The sequence below is a fragment of the Haemaphysalis longicornis genome, unplaced genomic scaffold, assembly GCF_048455015.1.
Source record: "Haemaphysalis longicornis isolate Haplotype H1 unplaced genomic scaffold, Haemaphysalis longicornis Haplotype H1 scaffold_10, whole genome shotgun sequence".
In the NCBI taxonomy this organism is placed as follows: domain Eukaryota; kingdom Metazoa; phylum Arthropoda; class Arachnida; order Ixodida; family Ixodidae; genus Haemaphysalis; species Haemaphysalis longicornis.
Genome location: NW_027526204.1, coordinates 73537528 through 73556810, shown reverse-complemented (window position 1 = coordinate 73556810; position 19283 = coordinate 73537528). Strand labels below are relative to the sequence as shown.

General features: G+C 47.3%; 1 protein-coding gene and 2 non-coding genes across 24 annotated transcripts in view; 1 reads left to right on the top strand and 2 right to left on the bottom strand.

The window, feature by feature from the left end:
* The window catches only part of LOC144158759 (cell adhesion molecule Dscam1-like), a 207011-nt gene that overhangs the window by 39671 nt on the left and 148057 nt on the right, over nucleotides 1–19283 (bottom strand). For 17 of the 22 annotated variants that reach the window (XM_077689859.1, XM_077689858.1, XM_077689857.1 and 14 more), the window contains 2 exons: nucleotides 1871–1990; nucleotides 444–611 (listed from right to left, as the gene is read on the bottom strand). In XM_077689859.1, the coding sequence (XP_077545985.1) occupies nucleotides 444–611; nucleotides 1871–1990 (288 nt within the window). Of the gene's footprint in view, nucleotides 1–443; nucleotides 612–1870; nucleotides 1991–4521; nucleotides 4816–5849; nucleotides 6162–12838; nucleotides 13127–13469; nucleotides 13584–15329; nucleotides 15621–16073; nucleotides 16278–19283 lie in introns of those variants that run through there. The other 5 variants (XM_077689860.1, XM_077689864.1, XM_077689853.1 and 2 more) reach the window with 5 other exon arrangements.
* Trnar-ucu (transfer RNA arginine (anticodon UCU)) lies at nucleotides 10346–10417 on the bottom strand. Its single transcript has one exon. It is a non-coding gene; the product is annotated as a tRNA-Arg (tRNA).
* On the top strand, nucleotides 17891–17961 carry Trnag-gcc (transfer RNA glycine (anticodon GCC)). Its single transcript has one exon. It is a non-coding gene; the product is annotated as a tRNA-Gly (tRNA).

The following is a 19283-nucleotide window of genomic DNA, read 5'->3' as shown; positions in this document are numbered from 1 at the left end:
TTTTGAAGATTTGAAGCAATGAACGCTGCCACCTTGCGTTTTTTCCCTCAGAGAAAGCTTTTCGAGAAGTCAACGATAGTCTTTGACAGCTGTACGTCCCCGAATTCCGGTGCTCTTAGACTTAGGTGCTTGCGACCCCTTTTGGTTTGTTCTAAAACAGCGAGTGAATCGACCCGCCTGATTCCATGGGATAGTATTATCAAAGCGTCTTCTAGTTTCCTGATGGGCAGGCGAACTGCTTTTGTTTAATTACTTCAAGGAACCACTAGCATAGCAGGTGAAGCTTTTGCTGACTGCATGTCAGCTTCGTAGAAGTGTCCAAACACGTCTCCACTGAATAACTCAAGTCTATACACCCTTCCACTAACAAAAGGGGCCACGTGAAACAGCTGCGCGCGGAGATTTTTAAAGCGAAAGACATCGAGTGCATCTTCGTGACTTACCGTGCACGGAAACAGTGACCGTCTTGCCGAGCGAAGGCTCGATGCCGTTGCTAACCTCGCAGCGGTAGACGCCGGCGTCTTGTGTCTCAACTGAGGTTACCACAAGTGTGCCGTTGTCGAAAATGCGCTGGCGACCAACGGCGTGTAAAGGTACGAACTCTCGGTTGCCTACAAGGAGGAGGAGAAGGTTTTTTTTTTTTTTTTTACTTACCATTGCCAACGTCATTTTGCCAGCCGCGGGTCACCGAGTGGCAGGTGACATACGAATCCACATTATATTATCAGTTGCACGTTAGTCATCCTCGTGAAAGGGCCGTGAAAGCAAAATACAAGTTTGTTTTATTCGAAAGATTTCGTGATTTATAGTGCCCCAAGCGCTTTCCCCGCAGCAAACGATGCTTTATTCGCTGAGAAATTAATCAAGTTAAGTTATAATTTTGATTCTTCCGCCAAATCGTGTTTTCGTGACGTCTGCACTGACGTCACAAAAACAGGTCTTCCAAGTGAAATCTAGTGCGCCATTAGGCTCGCCAGCCGACTGCGCACCCTTGTTTATCGCCAGTCCTCCTAGATGGCGCTACCATACTGCGCCGCGCGTTTTCGGCCTTTACTTTGTTTTTGACCGTATTTGCACCTGGCTTGTTTTGTTAAGAGAAAAAATAATCGTATCGTGAACCATGGTGTTCGCTCGACAAATATGTTCACGCAAGACACTGTCGCTTACGCCTATCGGCCAGAGTCGTCTGAGTCAACCCCAAAGCGCCGCACTGCTTCGCAGCTAAAACAAGCATAGCGCGCGCAGTAGAAGTACGCATCAGCACCTCTGTGTTTACGTGTACTTTCGTAACTTCCACTGTTTACCCCACCATTCTTACTGCTATAAAATGAATGTGCCCTAAATTTAAGCGCGAAGAGCTCGTTCGGCCAGATTAAATTTTGATGCTTCGCAGCTTTCAATTTCAATGCTCGTACCCATTCGTATTGAGTGATCGAGTTCGACTGGCAACCAAAGTTTCTAGCTATCATGAATTCTGCTGGAATTACGACAGACAGGCTTACAGACCTCTACAAAAAAAGCTAAGCCATTCGCCGAGGATACGAATGCTATGCGTAGGAGGATTAGTGACATCAGAGGTTTGACTCATTAGACTTTCGACTACACTATCATTTCATAACCTCAAATCATTCATTTCATCAGTTGTCCCTAATATCTCTGGTATACCGTCACACTTGATGTCGACATCCCAAAGTCACGACTGTTTTTACTTTTAGGAGAACCAAATTCAGGTGTACGAAGTTCGGTCCTTTGTTCAACAGTCGCGGCAAAGTCCTTTATTCGCTGCTCATTTGACAACCGCATACCGTGCTGGGGAGCAGTCAAAGGAATCTAACCACAGAACCCAGAGGAGCTGAAAAAGTGCGCTCACCCAGCTGGATCTTCCAGGCCACGTTGGGCTTCGGGTAGCCCACGGCGCCACACGGAAGGTACAGGTTCTTGCCCTGGACGGCGTCCGTGTCGCTCGGCTCCGAGGACCAGACTGGAGCGGCTGCAATTGCCCCACGCGCACGACCCCGCCCAATTTGCTATATGAGTAAATCGCTCCGAATTTGGTAGAACTGTGAAGTCCTGAAAAACGTTCAGATAAAGACGCAGTGTTATTGGACATAAAACATACATGCTTTTTCGTGAAACAGCAACCTGGAGACTGATGTGAGCACACTGCGAGTTCAAGTCAACAAGTGCCAAAAATATAATCTTATACAGTTCATTTCACAAGCTCCAAGTAGCAGGGCAGAAGGTACGCGGCTTGACGAGAAGGGTTCCACCTGCCTATAAAAGGCTTTTCACCGGCCCAGCGAGGGACAGAACTGTCCTTTCTAGGAGGCCCCAACGTTTATTGTCGCTTTTCTTCACCCGACCTCCGTAGAATGTCACTCTGAGTTATATGCACTCGTTGGTCGGATTTGTTGAAAGCAGTGTAGCATCCGCCCTGCTGCAGGCAACTTGTGAAATTTAACTGTAGCGATTTTGTCCGTAATAAGTACCGGGATCCGAAACGAAGTATTATCCTTGAAGACACGACAAATCGCTCAACCTTAGGAGTAGACCCCCTCTTTTTGTGTTTTAACGCTGATTGTTGCGACTACTCTGTCCTTTTGACACCTTTGAATTATATTCTCAAGCAGCGATAATTTTTTTTCGGACGCCAATTTTCGGCTTGCTTGAAGTTCCGACATTTGTTACGGCGAAGCAAGGTGTTATTAAAACATATTTACCACATCTCCAAATGTAATTTATAGGACCGTTCTCGACCTTGACAGTGTCATTACAATGGCAGCACAAACTTATTGAACTAGGCAAGCTTACGGGCAGGAAACTATCATGGTTGGACAGGAATAAAATATGCAATTAATTTTGACTGGGGTCTTCATTTCATTGACAGGAATATACACAGATGCGGACGTGAACTAAAGTAAATACTAATTCGCTATTGCACGCATTGGCAGTTGTTACAGGTGCTATTTGTAGATAAATGTGAGAACATTCTTTAAATTTTATTTCGGATAAGACAGCGGCCTGTGGCTGTGGAGCCGGAATTACACTATGACGTGTTTAAGACTTCGTGGCCATCTTCTACAACAGACTGCACGTAATGTTGCGATTTTCAGCAGGATCGAAACAAATTGACTTTTATGAATTCAAAGCAACATCATGTTAAATGCCCTGCAGCCGGAACAGCGTACTCCGCGGCCGACACTTGCGTTTTGACACTCGCTCTCAGCAGCGCACAAGATGCGCAGAAAACACTTGACGCTTCACTCTAACCTTGCGATATTTTAAAATGAACAGAACACCTCCAAAGCATGCAATGTGAACTTAGTCACTTGTGAACACCACTTGAGTAATAAGAGCAACAGCGTGCGAGACAGATGACAGTACTCACGTCCAGACGATCATTCCTGCATCAAAACAGGCTTTGGGAGTTAATAGTAACAACAACGACCCCCGGAAGCCCCCGAAATGCGGTAAGTTCTTTATGAAGGAAAATTTGTCATCTGAAAGGCAGTAGTACGACTACAAAGGAAAGCTTTCTCAGGAACTTCGCATTTTAAGGAAAATTTGATGAAGTCCTGAGCAAGCTTTTTGTTGTAGTTGTTATTGTCGTACTCATGTTTTTTAGATGGATGACAAATTTCCCATTCGGATTTAGTATGTATATAACATGACTTGAGTGTAATGCATTAGCAACGCAGAGAGTGTTCTCGGACACGTAACCTTATCAGCATAGAGAGCAACATCAATGCACGGCATTGACTGAAAATTCAGTTTTATTTAAGTTTAACACTTTTCTTGTCTGAAATGCCCTCTATCTGACACCCCTTAAAAGAAAAGGTGGATTTAACGGAGCAACCGCCTAAACATTTGGTTTGCCTTGTGTAACAAGTACAGCACTTCCGCTAATTAGCGGAAGGGCCGATAAACGGAACCAGCTGTGTTCCGTTCAATGCAACGTAGTTTACCTCACGCGGCAGCAACGTCGTGGCCTAACAACGCACAAAGAAGACAGCAAAGAACGAAGCAAACCACTGCTGTTTCTAAAACACTATTCCATAGCATAGAACAACCACGACAAATGCCATCTAAAAATAGGGTACGGCGAAAACAGCGCGTACTTTCAGTCCAAACATCCTGCAGCACCAGTAGCAAGCACCTGCAAAGCGTCCGGTACAGCGTGAACGTACAATTTCAACGCGACGCGATTCAACGACTTTTGGAAGGTCGTGCATTCACAGAAGGGCCCCGACGTCCGATTCCGCGCGCATTAGCTGCAAAAACGAAACCGTGTACCGCACGTCGACCTCGCACCGCCGAAGACGGAGATGTCGCTCTTGTGTCTTGATACAAAGCTACGGACGAAATCCTTGCTCATCGGAGGACACAAGACAAGACATCTGTTTTGGCAACACGCGTTTTATGGTAAAGACAAGAGAACATATGTGCATCCAAAATGAGATAACTTCGAAGAGCAGGGATCAGCCTTATTGGCACTGCTGTTTTCCCAAGACTCCCACGCACCTTGGACGTAGAGCGGGGCCCACACCGCCGATGTTCCGGCAGTGTTTCGAGCGACGCAGGTGTAGTTGCCGACCGCTGCCGGCGACACGGCGTGTATGGTGAGCATGGCCACATTGGGGGCTACGTCCGAGACGGTGGTGCCATCGCCACTGCCGCGCGCAGCGATGTGTCGGCCATCGTGAAACCAGTTGAACGAGATTGGCCTGGTTCCCGCAATGGCCACGCACGAGACCACAGCAGTGCCACCCAAGAAGGAGTTCTTTGAGAAAGAGAACTCCTGAAGCACGGGTGGCTCTGGAACAATGGGAAGCGAGGGCGTTTAGGAGGTGGGCGCAGCACGAAAATGCGCGATGATAATGACGAGAAAAGTTTTTACAACGAGTGCAAGTAAGTTCCCGCAACAAAACGAATCTAGGAACCCGACATCAGATTATCCTTGCGTACACAAATTGCATGCGACTTCTGTAGTTGTATTAAAGGCAATCAGACTAATTCTGGTGTGATTGCTAGTCAGAAGCCGGGAATAATTTTTCGCTTGCAAACCTTTCCAAGATATCTGTGGATTGCGTATAGCGGTGTTCGTACCTACTATTAGCGAAGGGGCCGCAGATAGCTGGTGGAAAATTCACAGAATATTGCTGTGACATTTTATGAATACCTACGCAGGCTGCTGGCCCTAAGATTTATTAATTGCTGCTTTGGAAAACAGGCCCCTGAGTGCTGTGAATGTCATTACAAATATAATTGAAATTTATAAGCAGCGATGCGCTGAATTTGATAAAGCCAATACACTTCATCGGTCCGTTAAGGTGTCGGCTTCACGCCAGCCGTTGACAGGCCTCCATCTCCCCCTTCCCAAACTCTAACAATCACGTTCTTTTTCTTCCAATACACTACAGTTGGATGAACTTTCGAGCACATGACGAATACAACACTTTAACGCAAATGTTGAAACACAACCGGCCTTGGAACCCCGGGGTGTGCTTTTGGGGCTTAAAGTTTAGAAAGCTTTCGAGATTTAGTAGATTAGTACGGTATATAACATTTTCCTACAAATTTTAGCATACAGAACACTACAAGTAGGAAACAAAAGATGTTTTTTCGTGAATAATTACAGCGTTCGAAGAAAGCCCAAAAAGTTGCCTGCAACACTCGCCACGGTTTGAGAACGCTGAAATCACTTCGGGCAGCGGATGAAAGCCCGTTAGTCATCGCGCTTGTTAACTCATGGCACGCCGTCCTCTTCGGCGTGTGCTTATCTTAGCAACATTTTGAGGCTCCTTCAGTTCCCACTGCGGCAAAAAACAAATTGGGAAGTTTTTTCTTACCTTGAGCTCCGGTTTCGGAAAGCCACACGACGAAATGAAGAGCCAGCAATGCTGAAGCGGCTTTCGACCGCATCATGTATCTTCAATCCAAGTGTATCGCCGGATGTCGCAGCCGACGTCGGGACGCGATGGAGTTCAAAATATCGAGACGACGCTCACCAGCTTCCTTTGAAGCCGCGCGCGCACTCCGCGATTGCCGACGAAGGCTACCCGCGGAAGCTCCGCGGAATGACTGCTACGACGCAATGAGGAGGCGCCCGGCAAAGGCGTGCGATACGTCCACGCTATTTGCTCGATTACGGACGCTTGAGTGGTACGCGTTCATCGGGCGGCCGTGTGGCGCTACCTCGTGGCCGCTCGTGAAGTTGATACGGGGCGCGCTTTCGCGCCATTTTTCAGATGTTAACGGATTGCTCGCCGTTTCGTTCCTTGAAACGCGAGCATTCAAGTTGGCTGGAGTGTCAGATTTAAGTGTAACGTATGACGAGTCATTGATGACGGCATGTACGCGTTCATCAACGACCGTGTGACGCCATCTTGTAGCCCCCGGTGAAGTTGATACGGAGCGTGATTTCGCGCCATTTTTTAGACGGCAATGGAACGCTGGCTCGTTTCGTATCTTGAAACGAGAGCTACCAAGTTCGTTGTTACGTTGGATTAAATTAATGTTGCTACAACGGTATGTATGGGAAATTTGTGTGCAGTACAGAACTAAAGGCACAACCAAAGGCTAGTTCAGGTTAACAGTGGCAACATTAAATGCGCGCACAAAGAAAAGCAGTGACCATACTGTTTTTAAAGCGTGGATGACATGGTTTTCATAATTAAGTTTGACAGCTAAATTTTGGTCGGCAATGGGGTCCATAACGGAAGCAAACCGAATAACTCAATAAAAATCTGAACCACCGTTCTACATCGTTAAAACGCAAAGAACACCATCCTACACCAAGCGCATCAAACACTTTCCACATCCCAGGTCTAATCGACGGAAAAAGTGCGCGCGGATACTACAGCAGTTAGTTTCTCCGCCGCACACGTGTTGCCTAAGATTTGGCATGATTTATACCTTTCACCCTCCGCCTTACACTTAACTACAACATTCGAATTCCGCGAATTCCCCTCGCGCCATTGAATAGTCATCACCACCATCATCATCACTATTACCATCACCACCGAACCCCCGAGGGTGCGAATAAGAAAAGTGCATCTCAAATTCCAAATTCACATCGTTCCTGGGCGACTGCTCCTCGCGGAACGTCGTGTACGTAAACTTGGACTCGCGAACTTCGTGCATCGCTGAAAATGTGACGGCGGGCATCAGTCAGTGAGGGGAGACCGAACGCAGCGGCGTCAACCAATTAGGGGAGCAGATGCGCCGGCAATCCTATCTCCCGCATTTAGCCGTCCGCATCGTCTGCTCTGTTAAAGTGAAGCAAACGACCAGCTTTCGCAATGCTTCCATATGTGCACTCCTTGTAAGCGGCCTCGCAGCTTCGTCAGCGGTGCAAGAAGTTGGTGACACAGCGTACCACACCACACTATTCGAAACTGCTTGTTATAACGAAGTTCACGGGACATGATAGTGGCTTCGTTATAGGCAATACTTCGTCAAACGCGGAGGTGACTCACTCTCAGTGCACTTCACCGAGGACCAATAAACGCTTCGAATAACGCCATTTCGTTATAACGGTTACCTCTGACGGCCAGTGTTGCCGATACGCGATGTTCACCGAAGCCGTTGCTGACGCGGCAGGCGTACTGTCCGTTGTCTTCCGGCGCGATGCCGTGCACGCTAAGTGCACGGGCGCGTTCCGAGAGAACGTTCACCGAGAACTTCTCCTTGGCGTCCCGGAAACGCATCGCGTCGTTGCTGCCGCTCTCGCCTTCGCTAGGTTTGTTGTCTTCGCGGCCGAGCGGAAGGGACTTTCCGTCCTTCAGCCACTCGAAGCGGAGCGGCGCATGGCCCTGTTGGGCTATGCACATGAAGACGGCTTCTCCGCCCGCCAGAAGTCCGGGCGGGAATGTGAATGGCAGCAGAACGGGCGCCTCTGTCGGGGGGCAAACGGTGGCGAGTCTGGCGATGATGGGCGTTACATAGGCGGCTTAGATTTATCTTAACATAACTATCTAAAATGCGAAATTTTAAAATTTTACAAGTGCACGGTAAAATGAATGAAAGCAAAACGACTGCTCAGCTATGCCTCGCATTTTTTAGCGTTTCTCACAGTGGTATGTCTTATGTCTTCCGGTTTTATTTTACTCGATGCCTTCCATTAAAAAAAAAGCGAATTGGAAACATAGCAAGCCATAATCTATGCTACCAGCACATAGAACAACTCATACAACCAGGCGCCCGCCTGTCGAGATTTCGGCGCACGTTAAAGATCCCCCGTTAACCAGGAGCCCTATACACTACGGCGCGCCCCATATCGCAGGTGCAGCTTCGGAGCGTTAAACGCCATGCAAAAAATTGGGACAGGAAGTTCTGTTGCTGGATACAGTAGAGCCCACTTATAACCAATCCGGTTTTAACGAAATCACGGCTATAACGAACAAATCTTCGTTTCCCGTTGCCGTTTGTATACATAGATTTTATGTCCAGATATAGCGAAAAGCGGATATAACGAACTGATTTTCGTTTCCCGGTGCGTTCCTATCAGCGGGCTGGACTGTATTGCGCTGATTCAAGCTACGATATTAAACTTCAGTGAGCACTCCTACAGCGGTAGTATAAAGGCATTTACAGTGGTAGCGACCCCCAAGAAACGCCGTAAATTTGTGACCGTATCGCCATTTTCCTTCCTTAAAGGAGCCATGAAGACAAAATACAAGTTGGGTTTATTAGAAAGACTGCTTAGTCCCGATAACAATGATACCAATATCATCGCAATCTTCGAACAAATAACGGAGATATTAAAAGAAAACGTGTGAACCAGTCGCGACCCCCTAGCCAATTTCCCGCAACTTTTCTATGACGTCACGGAACCTTGTTTGTGCGATTGGCGGCCGCCTAACTGGCCTGTCGCGACGACACATGACTGGACGTCTGTAATGGGGCCTGTAGTTCCATTTTACCGCATCACTTGAATGCTAACGTGCAGTTAACGTACTGAAAATTGTTTTATTGTTGGCCCGTATGACGTCATTCTTGCTCATAACACGTCACCGTGGCGCAAAATTTGAAAGTTTTTAAATACTTGCTTTTTTTTCGTTAAAAAAAAACATCTTTTGTGGCTGTAATGGAGCTGAGTGAGATACTGAATCCTAGTTCTTTCAAATTAAACGAAGTTGTATTTTCTCTTCATGGCTCCTTTAAGCCTCGATGACATGTTACATGCCAGCCTGTAAATGTGCTGCGCATGCGTAGTTAGATGGTCCCGTCGACTGCGCGAACTGAATCGGAGCTAGCGCAGCTTAGCGACAAAAAGACTGCTTCGCGTCAACAGCGCAGAAAATGAAAAGCGTCCTAATAAACACGATCTCAACTATATTCGACGACAAAAGGCGTTCAGCTTACCTTTCGGCTCCGAACAGAAAGCTGTTAACGTGGACGACAGAAACAACGCCGTTGATATATAACGCGACATGCCAAGTTCCCTTTCTCCTGTTTCCTAACAGCCCAAACGCAGGGTTAAAGTACGCACCGTGCGTTATGTAAGTTGAGTTTAGTCGCGCGTAGCCTATCAGCTGTCGGTGCAGGGCTGAAGAGTAGGCGCTGTCTATCCTGCCGACTACACTGAACGAAGATGGGAGAGCTCAACGCTCACCGCGATCGGCCGCTCTCGCGAGTACTGCGGGCAACTAGCGCCGCCCCGTGGAGGAGTTGAGAACGACTACGAAGAAAAGTAGCTTAGCGCGCGAAAAAGCACCCATTTCAGGTCTATTTAGTGTAATTTCTCAGCATAAAACAGAACTGAAGGTCCTTGTACCGTTTACTGCTGAAATAGTTGCACCCTAGCAATCTTTGACGCAAAATATTGGGGTAGTTGTGTATCAGCCGTCATAAAAATTGTTTGTAAAAGCTATTGTGCATATATATATATAACGCCAAAAAAGACGTAGGAGGAGTAGTGCATCGTTTTCTCTTGTTGAAGTACCTATCGATTTTGCAAATTTCAAACAGAATGCAAGCCAGTGGAAAAAGGCATGCTCCCCATGTGGTGGTACCCGAACCCACGACCTCGGGAATACCAGTTCTATGCGACACCAACCACGCCAGCGGGTAAGCTGAGTTCCCCTTCTTTTTTATGGATATATATATATATATATATATATATATATATATATATATATATATATATATATATATATATATATATATATATATATATATATATATATATATATATATATATATATATACAGAAAGAAATGCCGGCAGTCTACAACGCCAAAGAAGGCATAGGGGAATGGTTGGGCTATTTGTTACCGTTAGTGACGTTACATTATTATTATTATTTTATTAATTACGTGATAAAGAAAGAAAGAAAAACACGCGCCCAGAGTGGGGACCGAACCCACGCCTTTCGATTAGATCTCGAATGCCTTACCAACTCGGCTATCTGGGCGACTGTGTTCTCCTTCGCTTTCTGGGTTATTTATATTTACTACAACTGTATCCGACGCTTGAGGGTGGTAGCCAGCGCCACTCAGACTACACGGGGAGAAGGGGACCTTCTATATATATATATATATATATATATATATATATATATATATATATATATATATATATATATATATATATTGTCAGAATTAAGACTGGGACTCGTTGACAGCACACAGGAACGAAACCCCGCAGGCGTATGCGATTGAAAGTAGTTTAAAGGGTACGGTAACTTGCCTCACTGACTAAACGTAAATAATTACGTCGTCGGACACCCTCTGGCTGTATGTATTGTTTCGTGTGTATACATCGCCGTTTCTGAACGTGACACAAGGCGAAAGCGAAGGGTAGTTTCTTTGATAGGGGTAAATGCTAGCCTGCTGCGTACAACACCACGGTCACTTTAAAGCCAACTCGCCATCACCGAAACGCCTGCAACACGCCTCGCGTCTCAGTGAGCGCGCCACGGTCCAACAGAGCAAGACGGAAGTATATAAGCGCCGCCGGGACCTGCCAACCGCAACGGGTTCCCCTCACACTTTGTTGCGTGTCCGCCAAGCGTTGTCATATACGACGGCAGTGTCAGCCCGAACTGACAGCGCTTGCTTACTTCGGATATGTCTTTCGATTGAAATTAACGCGCCGATAATGCTCTCGCACCAAAAGGTAACGAAATACCGTAAATCGCGGTTATCACGAATCTTTTATGGGAGGAAATCCTGCTTTATTATTATGTTCTTCGCATTATGTTCTTCGCTGCAGTAATTCAGGAGCAAATGATGTCCGCTTTTAAGGAAGTACCGCTTATGAGAAAAACACTTTTCCGTTTTGAGGAGTTCCTTAAAGCGAATGTTCACTGTATTACAGTGAACAATGATGCGGCGTACGTGAGACGGCTGAGCAACGATCACGTGGTGTAGAGTATAGTTGCATGCACTAGTAGCTGAATTCATTTCTTACTTCGAACACTAGCAATGTCGGTAATAAAATAGCGGATGAAATAGCTAAGAAAGCAGGAAAATATAGCGAAAAATGGACTGGCCCCTTTCGCTACAATTTATGTAAAACAAAACAGCTCAATATTAACGTAACAAAACATTGGAATGCTGAGTGGCAACAAGAAGGAAATGAAAGTTACACAGTCCAATGGATAAAAAATGTTCACAAAATTCCGGCCCACATTCCCACAAGCTATTATACGTCACAGTTTGTCACTGGCACGGTAGATTTCCATTTTATTTTCATAGGTGTGCTATTACAAATAACAACAAATGTAAATGTAACCTACCAGCAGGCAGCTTCGACCACTATTTACAGGACTGCCCTATGGCAAAACAACACGGAAAATACCTTCTTACCCGCCGCGGTGGCTCAGTGGCTAAGGCGTTGCGCTGCTGAGCACGAGGACGCGGGTTCGATTTACGGCCGCGGCGGCCGCTTTTCTGATAGAGGCGAAAAGCAAAAACGCCCGTGTGTTCCGAGATTTCGGCGCACGTTAAAGATCCCCTGCTGGTCAAAATTAATCCGGAGCCCTCCACTACGGCGCGCCTCATCGCCTGCAGCGTCGCGCCGGCGCGTTAAACCCTACAATAAAAAAAAACCATCTCCGCTTTTAGTGAGGTATCGCTTATAACGAAGCCAGTTTCCCTGTGCAGCAGACTTCGTTATAACGAGGCTTTAATGTATATAACAGATTGTGTAAGTGTAACTTCCCACTTTTTGATGCCCTGCATGCCTGTTCGGTGTACCGGGAACGGTAAAATACCCACTTCTCGTATATTCCGGCTGAGCTCAAAATTAGCGGGAGAGTGACGTAGTGTGGTTGCACCAAGAAAAAATTGCAATACCATGCACGCCTTTTTGGTGCCGCGTGCGCTTCGGGACCCTTGCGATTAAAGGGACCCTTCCAACACTTTTCTTAACTTTTTCTAAATCCTAATTGCTGCCAGAAAACAATAAAAAAAACACATCGAGTACTTAGAACAGGGGGCCGCAAAGTACCCCAGCCAAAAATTACTGCTGTACGGCCATCAGGTAACTTCGAAACCAGCTCAAAAATGTTTTCTTTCAATTGGACGGTTTTGGCGCTCCTCAAGCGCTGAAATTACGTCATTGCAACAATGTAGCAGCTATGGCCGGCTTCGTTCCAGTTGCAGCAACAAATGCTTTCGATGTACTCTTTAGAGAACATCGAAAGCCACAAAAGTAAAGCAGAAGCGGAAAGCGGATCTACTGCGGCGACCAAATCACGCAGTGCCGCTCCGGGCTGGCGATTCCTACAGCTTTCCCAGTACTTCCAGACGCGAAGGAAAGACTGAAAGCGTTCATCGGAAGTGTTGCAGAGTCCCTAAGTATAACATCCTTGTTATTTCGGACAGCCTACCTGGAATTATCAGAACCGCGGAAAACTGGTCAGCGCCCCGGTCATTCGCCGCTTGGCAGGTGTAGTTCCCAAAGTCATCGTGTCTGATGTCCCTCAGCGTCAGCGTCGACAAGGCGTCGGACTGCCTCGTGACAGTCACCCGTTCTTGGTTCTTCAGCGCAAGGCCGTCTTTGAACCAGGAGAGACTGTGCGGACCCTGGCTTCCGCTTTTGATGGCGCACATAATCATTGTCGTGTCGCCCAGCGACAAGTCCGGGGAGAAAATGAAGGCTTGAATCTTTGGTGGACCTGCAACAGCCCGAGGTAGTTTGGAAAAGCGCCGCCTTTTCGCCCATACGACTTCGCGGGCGAATATGAATTTCATACAGAATATGAAATACAAATAACTAGTACTTTTTTTGGTAAGTAGGTGTTTAGGCGACTGACGACTTGAAAAGCGGATACGGATACGGCGCACGATGGCTATTCAGAAATGCTTTGTTTCACAGCAGTAAATTGCACCAAAAATGTATGAAACTGCTTACAATCTGATCGCTGGCGTAGCACCATAAGAGATTGCTGGCAGATTAATGAAATAACCTGGCATTTACAAACGATAGTGATCTCATTGATGGTGACGATCCACGCTTACCTTCAGCATTTGATGACCCGGCGAGAATATATATAATCGCGGCAATCCTTGCAGCATTTTGAAGCGACATCGCTGCAGCGCGCATGCGTCTAGCATTCACCGAGGACTGGGATGACATCCCAACGGGAGATGGTAGATAAATGCATCGACGCACAGGCTGCAGGAGCAACTACGTTGATTTCGCGCCATGAGCGGACAACTAGCGCCACTTACCGACTTTAGCAGGAGTCACCGTCGGGCGCGAAATTTAAAAGGGAAGTTTAACTGTGGTGTACTGAATTTCTCCTCCACTCGAACCTCCACTCGAGCAGATCCTTTCACGCAATTTACACACAATTTTTGCGTGTAAATGCACTGTGGTAGCCTCCACTCAGTGTAGTCGAGGAAACGCATGGAGTGGACGACGGACTCGCAATACGGCCACAAAACTACCACCCATATGTTTTGTAAATGCAACGCGTTTACACGTCTCAGTTCGCTCAGGCTATTTGGTGAACGAACGATGACGCATTTGCTTTCGTATCCGTGAAGTGCGTATAATGCCTGACCTACGTAGACTAGGTAGTCCACCACAGTGCCTTGTGTATTCGCGCAATCAATTTCGTTGCTCATGTTGCTTTTGTGACACTCACGAAGACTGCTTGTCGGTCTTACTGTCAGACATCGTAAGAAGAGGATTCGGTAAATTCGTTCGCCGAATTCATCTGACCACCCACGGACCGCTCCCATATACGTCTCCCCTTACAGTTAAAAATCAGAGCCCCGTTCTTAAGCGAAAGATGGTTAAAACGTGAAGCTTTCTCCCGAGCAGCCTGAGTCAAAGCCAAAGTCCCACAATCCAGTCTCCCAAAGTCCAAAATTTAAACTGTCAAAGTCCACAGCCAAAGTCCACTTCAGCTCAGTCCAAGTCCAACCCCACCAAAGTCCAAAGCAGAAGTGCAACCATGCTTAGAGTATGCATTTTATCATCATCATCGCTAACCGTGTGTACTGCCGAACTATATTGTGCGTATTATGGGAGGTCTATCAGGTGTGCAAGGATGTGGTGTATGCTTAAAGTAAAGCCCGCTTATATCGAACAGCGCAAGGATTGTAAAATAGTTCGATATAGCAAAACTTCGATATAGAAATGCGGACTTGAAGTTCGGTGACACCGCAGCCCGCAGCGCCAAATGTGGCGCTACCGGCTGCAACGGCATGCATGCGTGGAGCTGGTCCACTCTGCCCTAGTAACGTTGGCCACGGCCGGTTTGAACGCGCCCGAGCTCGCGCGGGAAATACTGTATTGCGGGAAAGCCTGCCGCATGCCTAAGGAGAGCGAAAAATCCCGCGCGGGAGAGTTCGATATATCCATTGTGAGCAAAATTGCGTTCGATGTAAAAAGTTTTGAATGCATGTCACTTTAACCAGAATTATACAAGGGTTCGGTATAGGCAATAATTCGATATATCCGGGTTCGATACAAGCGGGGTTTACTGTAACCGACGCTTTGTGAAACCCACTGTATACAGTTGGCTTTACTGCAGTGCGTGTTTTACTCGGACGCCAATGCCGTCAGTGAGGCATCGAAAGGTTCGCTTTAAAAATACGCACATTCAGTCTAATGAGGGTAAGCATGTTTTCAACGGCTTGAACGCCAGCGGGATTGAACTACACTTACGTCGATAGGGAAAAAAAAAAAAAAAAAAAAAACCACCTATTTCAGCGCCAACCTCTGTGCACGTACCAGCGATGCAACTGTGTTCGCCCTTATAAACGCCGCTCGTGCATTTACGGGCTCGGTATAGCGACCCCGCAAAATTGTGCATTATTCGCACAAGTTTCGAGACCAGTTTCGAGACCAGTTTGGCGGCAGCCTACCTGACACTGCGAGGTGGGCCGACGCCTCGTCTCTCCCTTCAGCGTTGCGCGCGATGCAGGTGTAGTTGCCGTTGTCTTCCACCGAAATGCCCTTCAACGTGAGCGTCGAGACGGAGTCGCCGTGATGCGACAGCAGGACATTGGCCGTGGAAAGCGCGTCTATAGCGCGGCCGTCCTTGAGCCATGATAGTGTGTACGGTCCGACGCTTCCAGTCCTCACCACACAGCTGATCACGGCTGTGTCGCCGACCGCTAGACTGGGGAACCTAAACTCCTGAACTCTAGGAGGCCCTGCAATGGCGCGCGTTCAACGACGTCAGCCTTACAGACTGACCGTGTTGAGCACAGTTAACGTCATAACAGAATGGCGCCGGATATCTCAGAAATGATATGCGATGCATAACTGGGAAAAGGTCTGTGGCTCACAGACGAGTGCAAGGATTAGGCAACGTAGTCAACCGCTGAACGCCCTATATTCAAATGGCTACATCCCGAACAGTCCCTAGTTGAAATCTTAAACTAGAATGACCGACCCGTTTGTTCACTAATAAGTGACAAAGATTGGTGGCTACTCTTGGCAAGGGCAAGTGGGAACGCGAAAATGTGCGACACAGGAACACAGACCAAATCCTTAATTAAGGAAGTTTTTAGGAACAATGCTTAAGACAGAAGAGAATAAGGCCTACACTCGTCAGGATGCAAAATTACTCTCCGTACCTAATTTCTAGCATGCGGAGTCCGTACCTGATGCCGCTGTCACGATGCCTAGGAACAAGAGAACCAAGTAGGTGCCCGGCGAGCGACAGGTTGACATGTTTTCTCTGGGTGGCCGCAGACAGATGCGAGGCTGTGGCAAAGTGTTCCGGGTGACAGGAGTCGGTGAATGGATCTCTTCAACCGTGCAAGCCGCCGCTGGGCAAGATTCGCGGGAGACACGGGACCTTATGCGGCCCGCGCCAGGCCAAGCTAAACACTGGCGGCACTGAGATGACTCTTCTTATTAAGGGACTCTGGGCAGGCGATCCTTTTCAATGCAGCCGCCGTGGACAACTAGCGCCGCCTACGACCGATAGGGTGCAACAGAACTGGAGCGCAATCAAGAAGAGGGAACCGCGGGAAATTTCGCGAACATCTGCAAGAACTAGTGCGATCTCTGAAGTTTCGGTTTCTGTGTTAGTATGCTTTTCTTTGCTTTCTTTTATTTTACTTTTTCGGTTTGAATCCGTATATTCAGTCAGACGGCCATGATTATACCCAGCTCTCTTCACAACGAAGCCAACAAGTGTCGCGCATATTAGGTCTCTTCGATTTGGCCTGCACTTTCTGCACGAGTTCAGGATGAGTTCAGCCAGTTCAGCGCAGGCGCCGCCACTGCAGAACCGGTGCTGCACTTTTGTCGTCTGCTTCTGCACCTCCTCCCTGGGAGGTGCAGGGAAAGCGTGAACTCATCCTGCACTCTCTGCACCGTCGGTAAATCGAAGAGAAAAGTGCAGGCGCCGCGCGCTGCACTCGAAAATCGAAGAGACGAGTGCTGCACTACCTGAATGAGTGCAGCGAGTGCAGTAAAATCGAAGACACCTATTATTTTTGTAAAGAGCTGCTGCGTTAGTTTTGGAAATATAGAGGACACCGTTCAATAATTCTGACGGATTTCTGCCGTGTTATGTAACTAAACATTCAAAAATAACAAAAATATATTACTGGTAAGATGAAGGGTGAATCTCGATAAACAGAACCGGAGGATACGCGGAATGTCTGTTCCGTTTATCAGGAGTTCCGCTAACCGAGAGAATCGCCTTCAGTGCATTATCTCGGTCAGTATGTGTCAATTGCCGCCGCAAACGACGATTCAGCTAATGAAAATTACCAAAAACTATGAGTGAAGACAAAAAGCTACCTTCTACATTCGCACCCGTGGCAATTTCTACAACTACTGCGTTGCACCCTGAGATTATGACTGCGTGTGCTATCCACGCCAAGTCGACTTGAATACAGCAGTCTGTTCCGTTCACCCGAAGGGCAATTCGTCATTCTAGAATTTTTCGAACTGCGTATCAACACAAGTTCAGAGAGAGTAGCATCGCTTACGCAATGTGAGCCCACCAAGAGTTTCATGCGAACGAAATCTCAGGGCAAAGAATTTGCGAAGAGTGATAGAACGCGCCATGCAGCCGATTGAGCCACAAAAAGAAACGAACGTCAAACAGCTATTGAAGCTTCCTGGTTCTACGCAAGCGTTGGTTCACTACGCGGGCCACAGCCAAACACGAAGGCACGAAATAAACACCTTTGCATCGCGGTCAAACGACGCCGACAGTGCGAACGGAAAGCTGCGCAATGTGTTGTGAAGCCGAACGATTAAAATTGAGAAGAACGACGCCCGCACCAATGAAATGTAAGCAAAATAGTATCGTACAGGAGGGAAAACATGAACAGAGCGTTCTTGCGAACCCTTCCAAACACTAAAAAAACGAATACAGCAGTGTCCGCACGGACAACAGCGGGCGACGGCTCTTGGAGTTGGCGAATATAGAGCATCGGCCTTGACCATTCTTCCATCCGCGTCGGTGGTTCAGTGGTAGAATACTCGCCTGCCACGCGGGTGGCCCGGGTTCGATTCCCGGCCGACGCACTTTTTTTTTTTTTTTCGTAATCAAGATCTTTTTTTTTTTTTTTTTTGCCCCGCTGCCGCTCGCAATCGCAGAATGCAACGAACACAGCAAAGGAAAAGAAAAAGACCCGCTCGTATTTCACGGCAACGTGCGCGCTCTCCGCACACGTGGCTTCGTCAGTGGGGCCCTTCTCCGCGGCGGTCTCGCCGGGAGGCCAGACCGTTACATCAAAAGAGGCGGCGCACACACGAGCCCGCCTTGCGGCCTGCCACGCTTTGCTAGCGGACAGCGATAGTTGTGTGCACTAGAAGCACCGATATTTTGTGTGGATTGTCCAGTCGCCCCCGAAACTCTCACCAACCGAGTCGTAAGCGTAAAGTAGTGAGGTTTAAATCCCGTGTGGTCGGGCAGGAAGTTAACATTATCAAAAAAAAAAAAAAGGGGGGGGGGGGGGGTGAATGTTCACTGAAAAAGAGACGTTTCGGGTGCAATACTACTTGTCTAAGTAAACATTTAGTCGACAATCCCAATTTTTTGAATAGGAGTAGTAAGCGCGTTGGGAGGCTAGAAAATGGCGTTGACGTCTTTCCGCGATTGTAGGCACCCAGCGATTAGCAGCGCTTTCGTGCTCCTTCAGTTAACTCGCGTTCTTTTCTCTGCCGCTTAAAAACGCACTAGTGTCCCCGAGAATAAATGCTTCAATTGGTGACCAAACCGCACTACAGACGTCTTTATACCTGGTTTCAGTAGTCATTTAAAATCTGCTAAGTAATTTCTCGTGTGCTGCAACAACGTGGGGATGTTCTTGTGTGTTCTGCTTTGCTGCAATTGACTTGTATCAGCTGCGTCGATTTGAAGATGGGCTACTCAAAGTTATTTTGGCACACTTCGTTTGCTGGATTCTTGCAGGGTCTTTTTGTTTTCTATTGCCGGAGAAAAAAAAACACCTGATTGTGATTGCTTCTCAAAATGGAGCCCTAACTGCAGGAAGGCGCATCCTGAGTCTTGTATCAAGTACAATGTGGTACAGAGACAGAGAGAAAAAAAACAGTAGCAAGCATTGGAGCTCAACAATCTTAATATTATAAAGTTTCCAAAGAATAAGTTCCTCTAAGTAAGCTTAGTAAAACTCCTTGCTGGCGTATACCTGGCGTACGACTTGAACTAAATAAGCGTCGGACTGTTCGCATGGAAATTAGCGCGCCAAAAATACCAATTAGTCCCCCCCGCACGCCGTGTAAGGACGCTCTGAGCCACGGTTTCGCAGCTGAAACATTTATCTGCTTTCCAAGGAATTCTTTCTTGCAATAGTGTAGAGGGAAATCCATAAAATAAATTAACG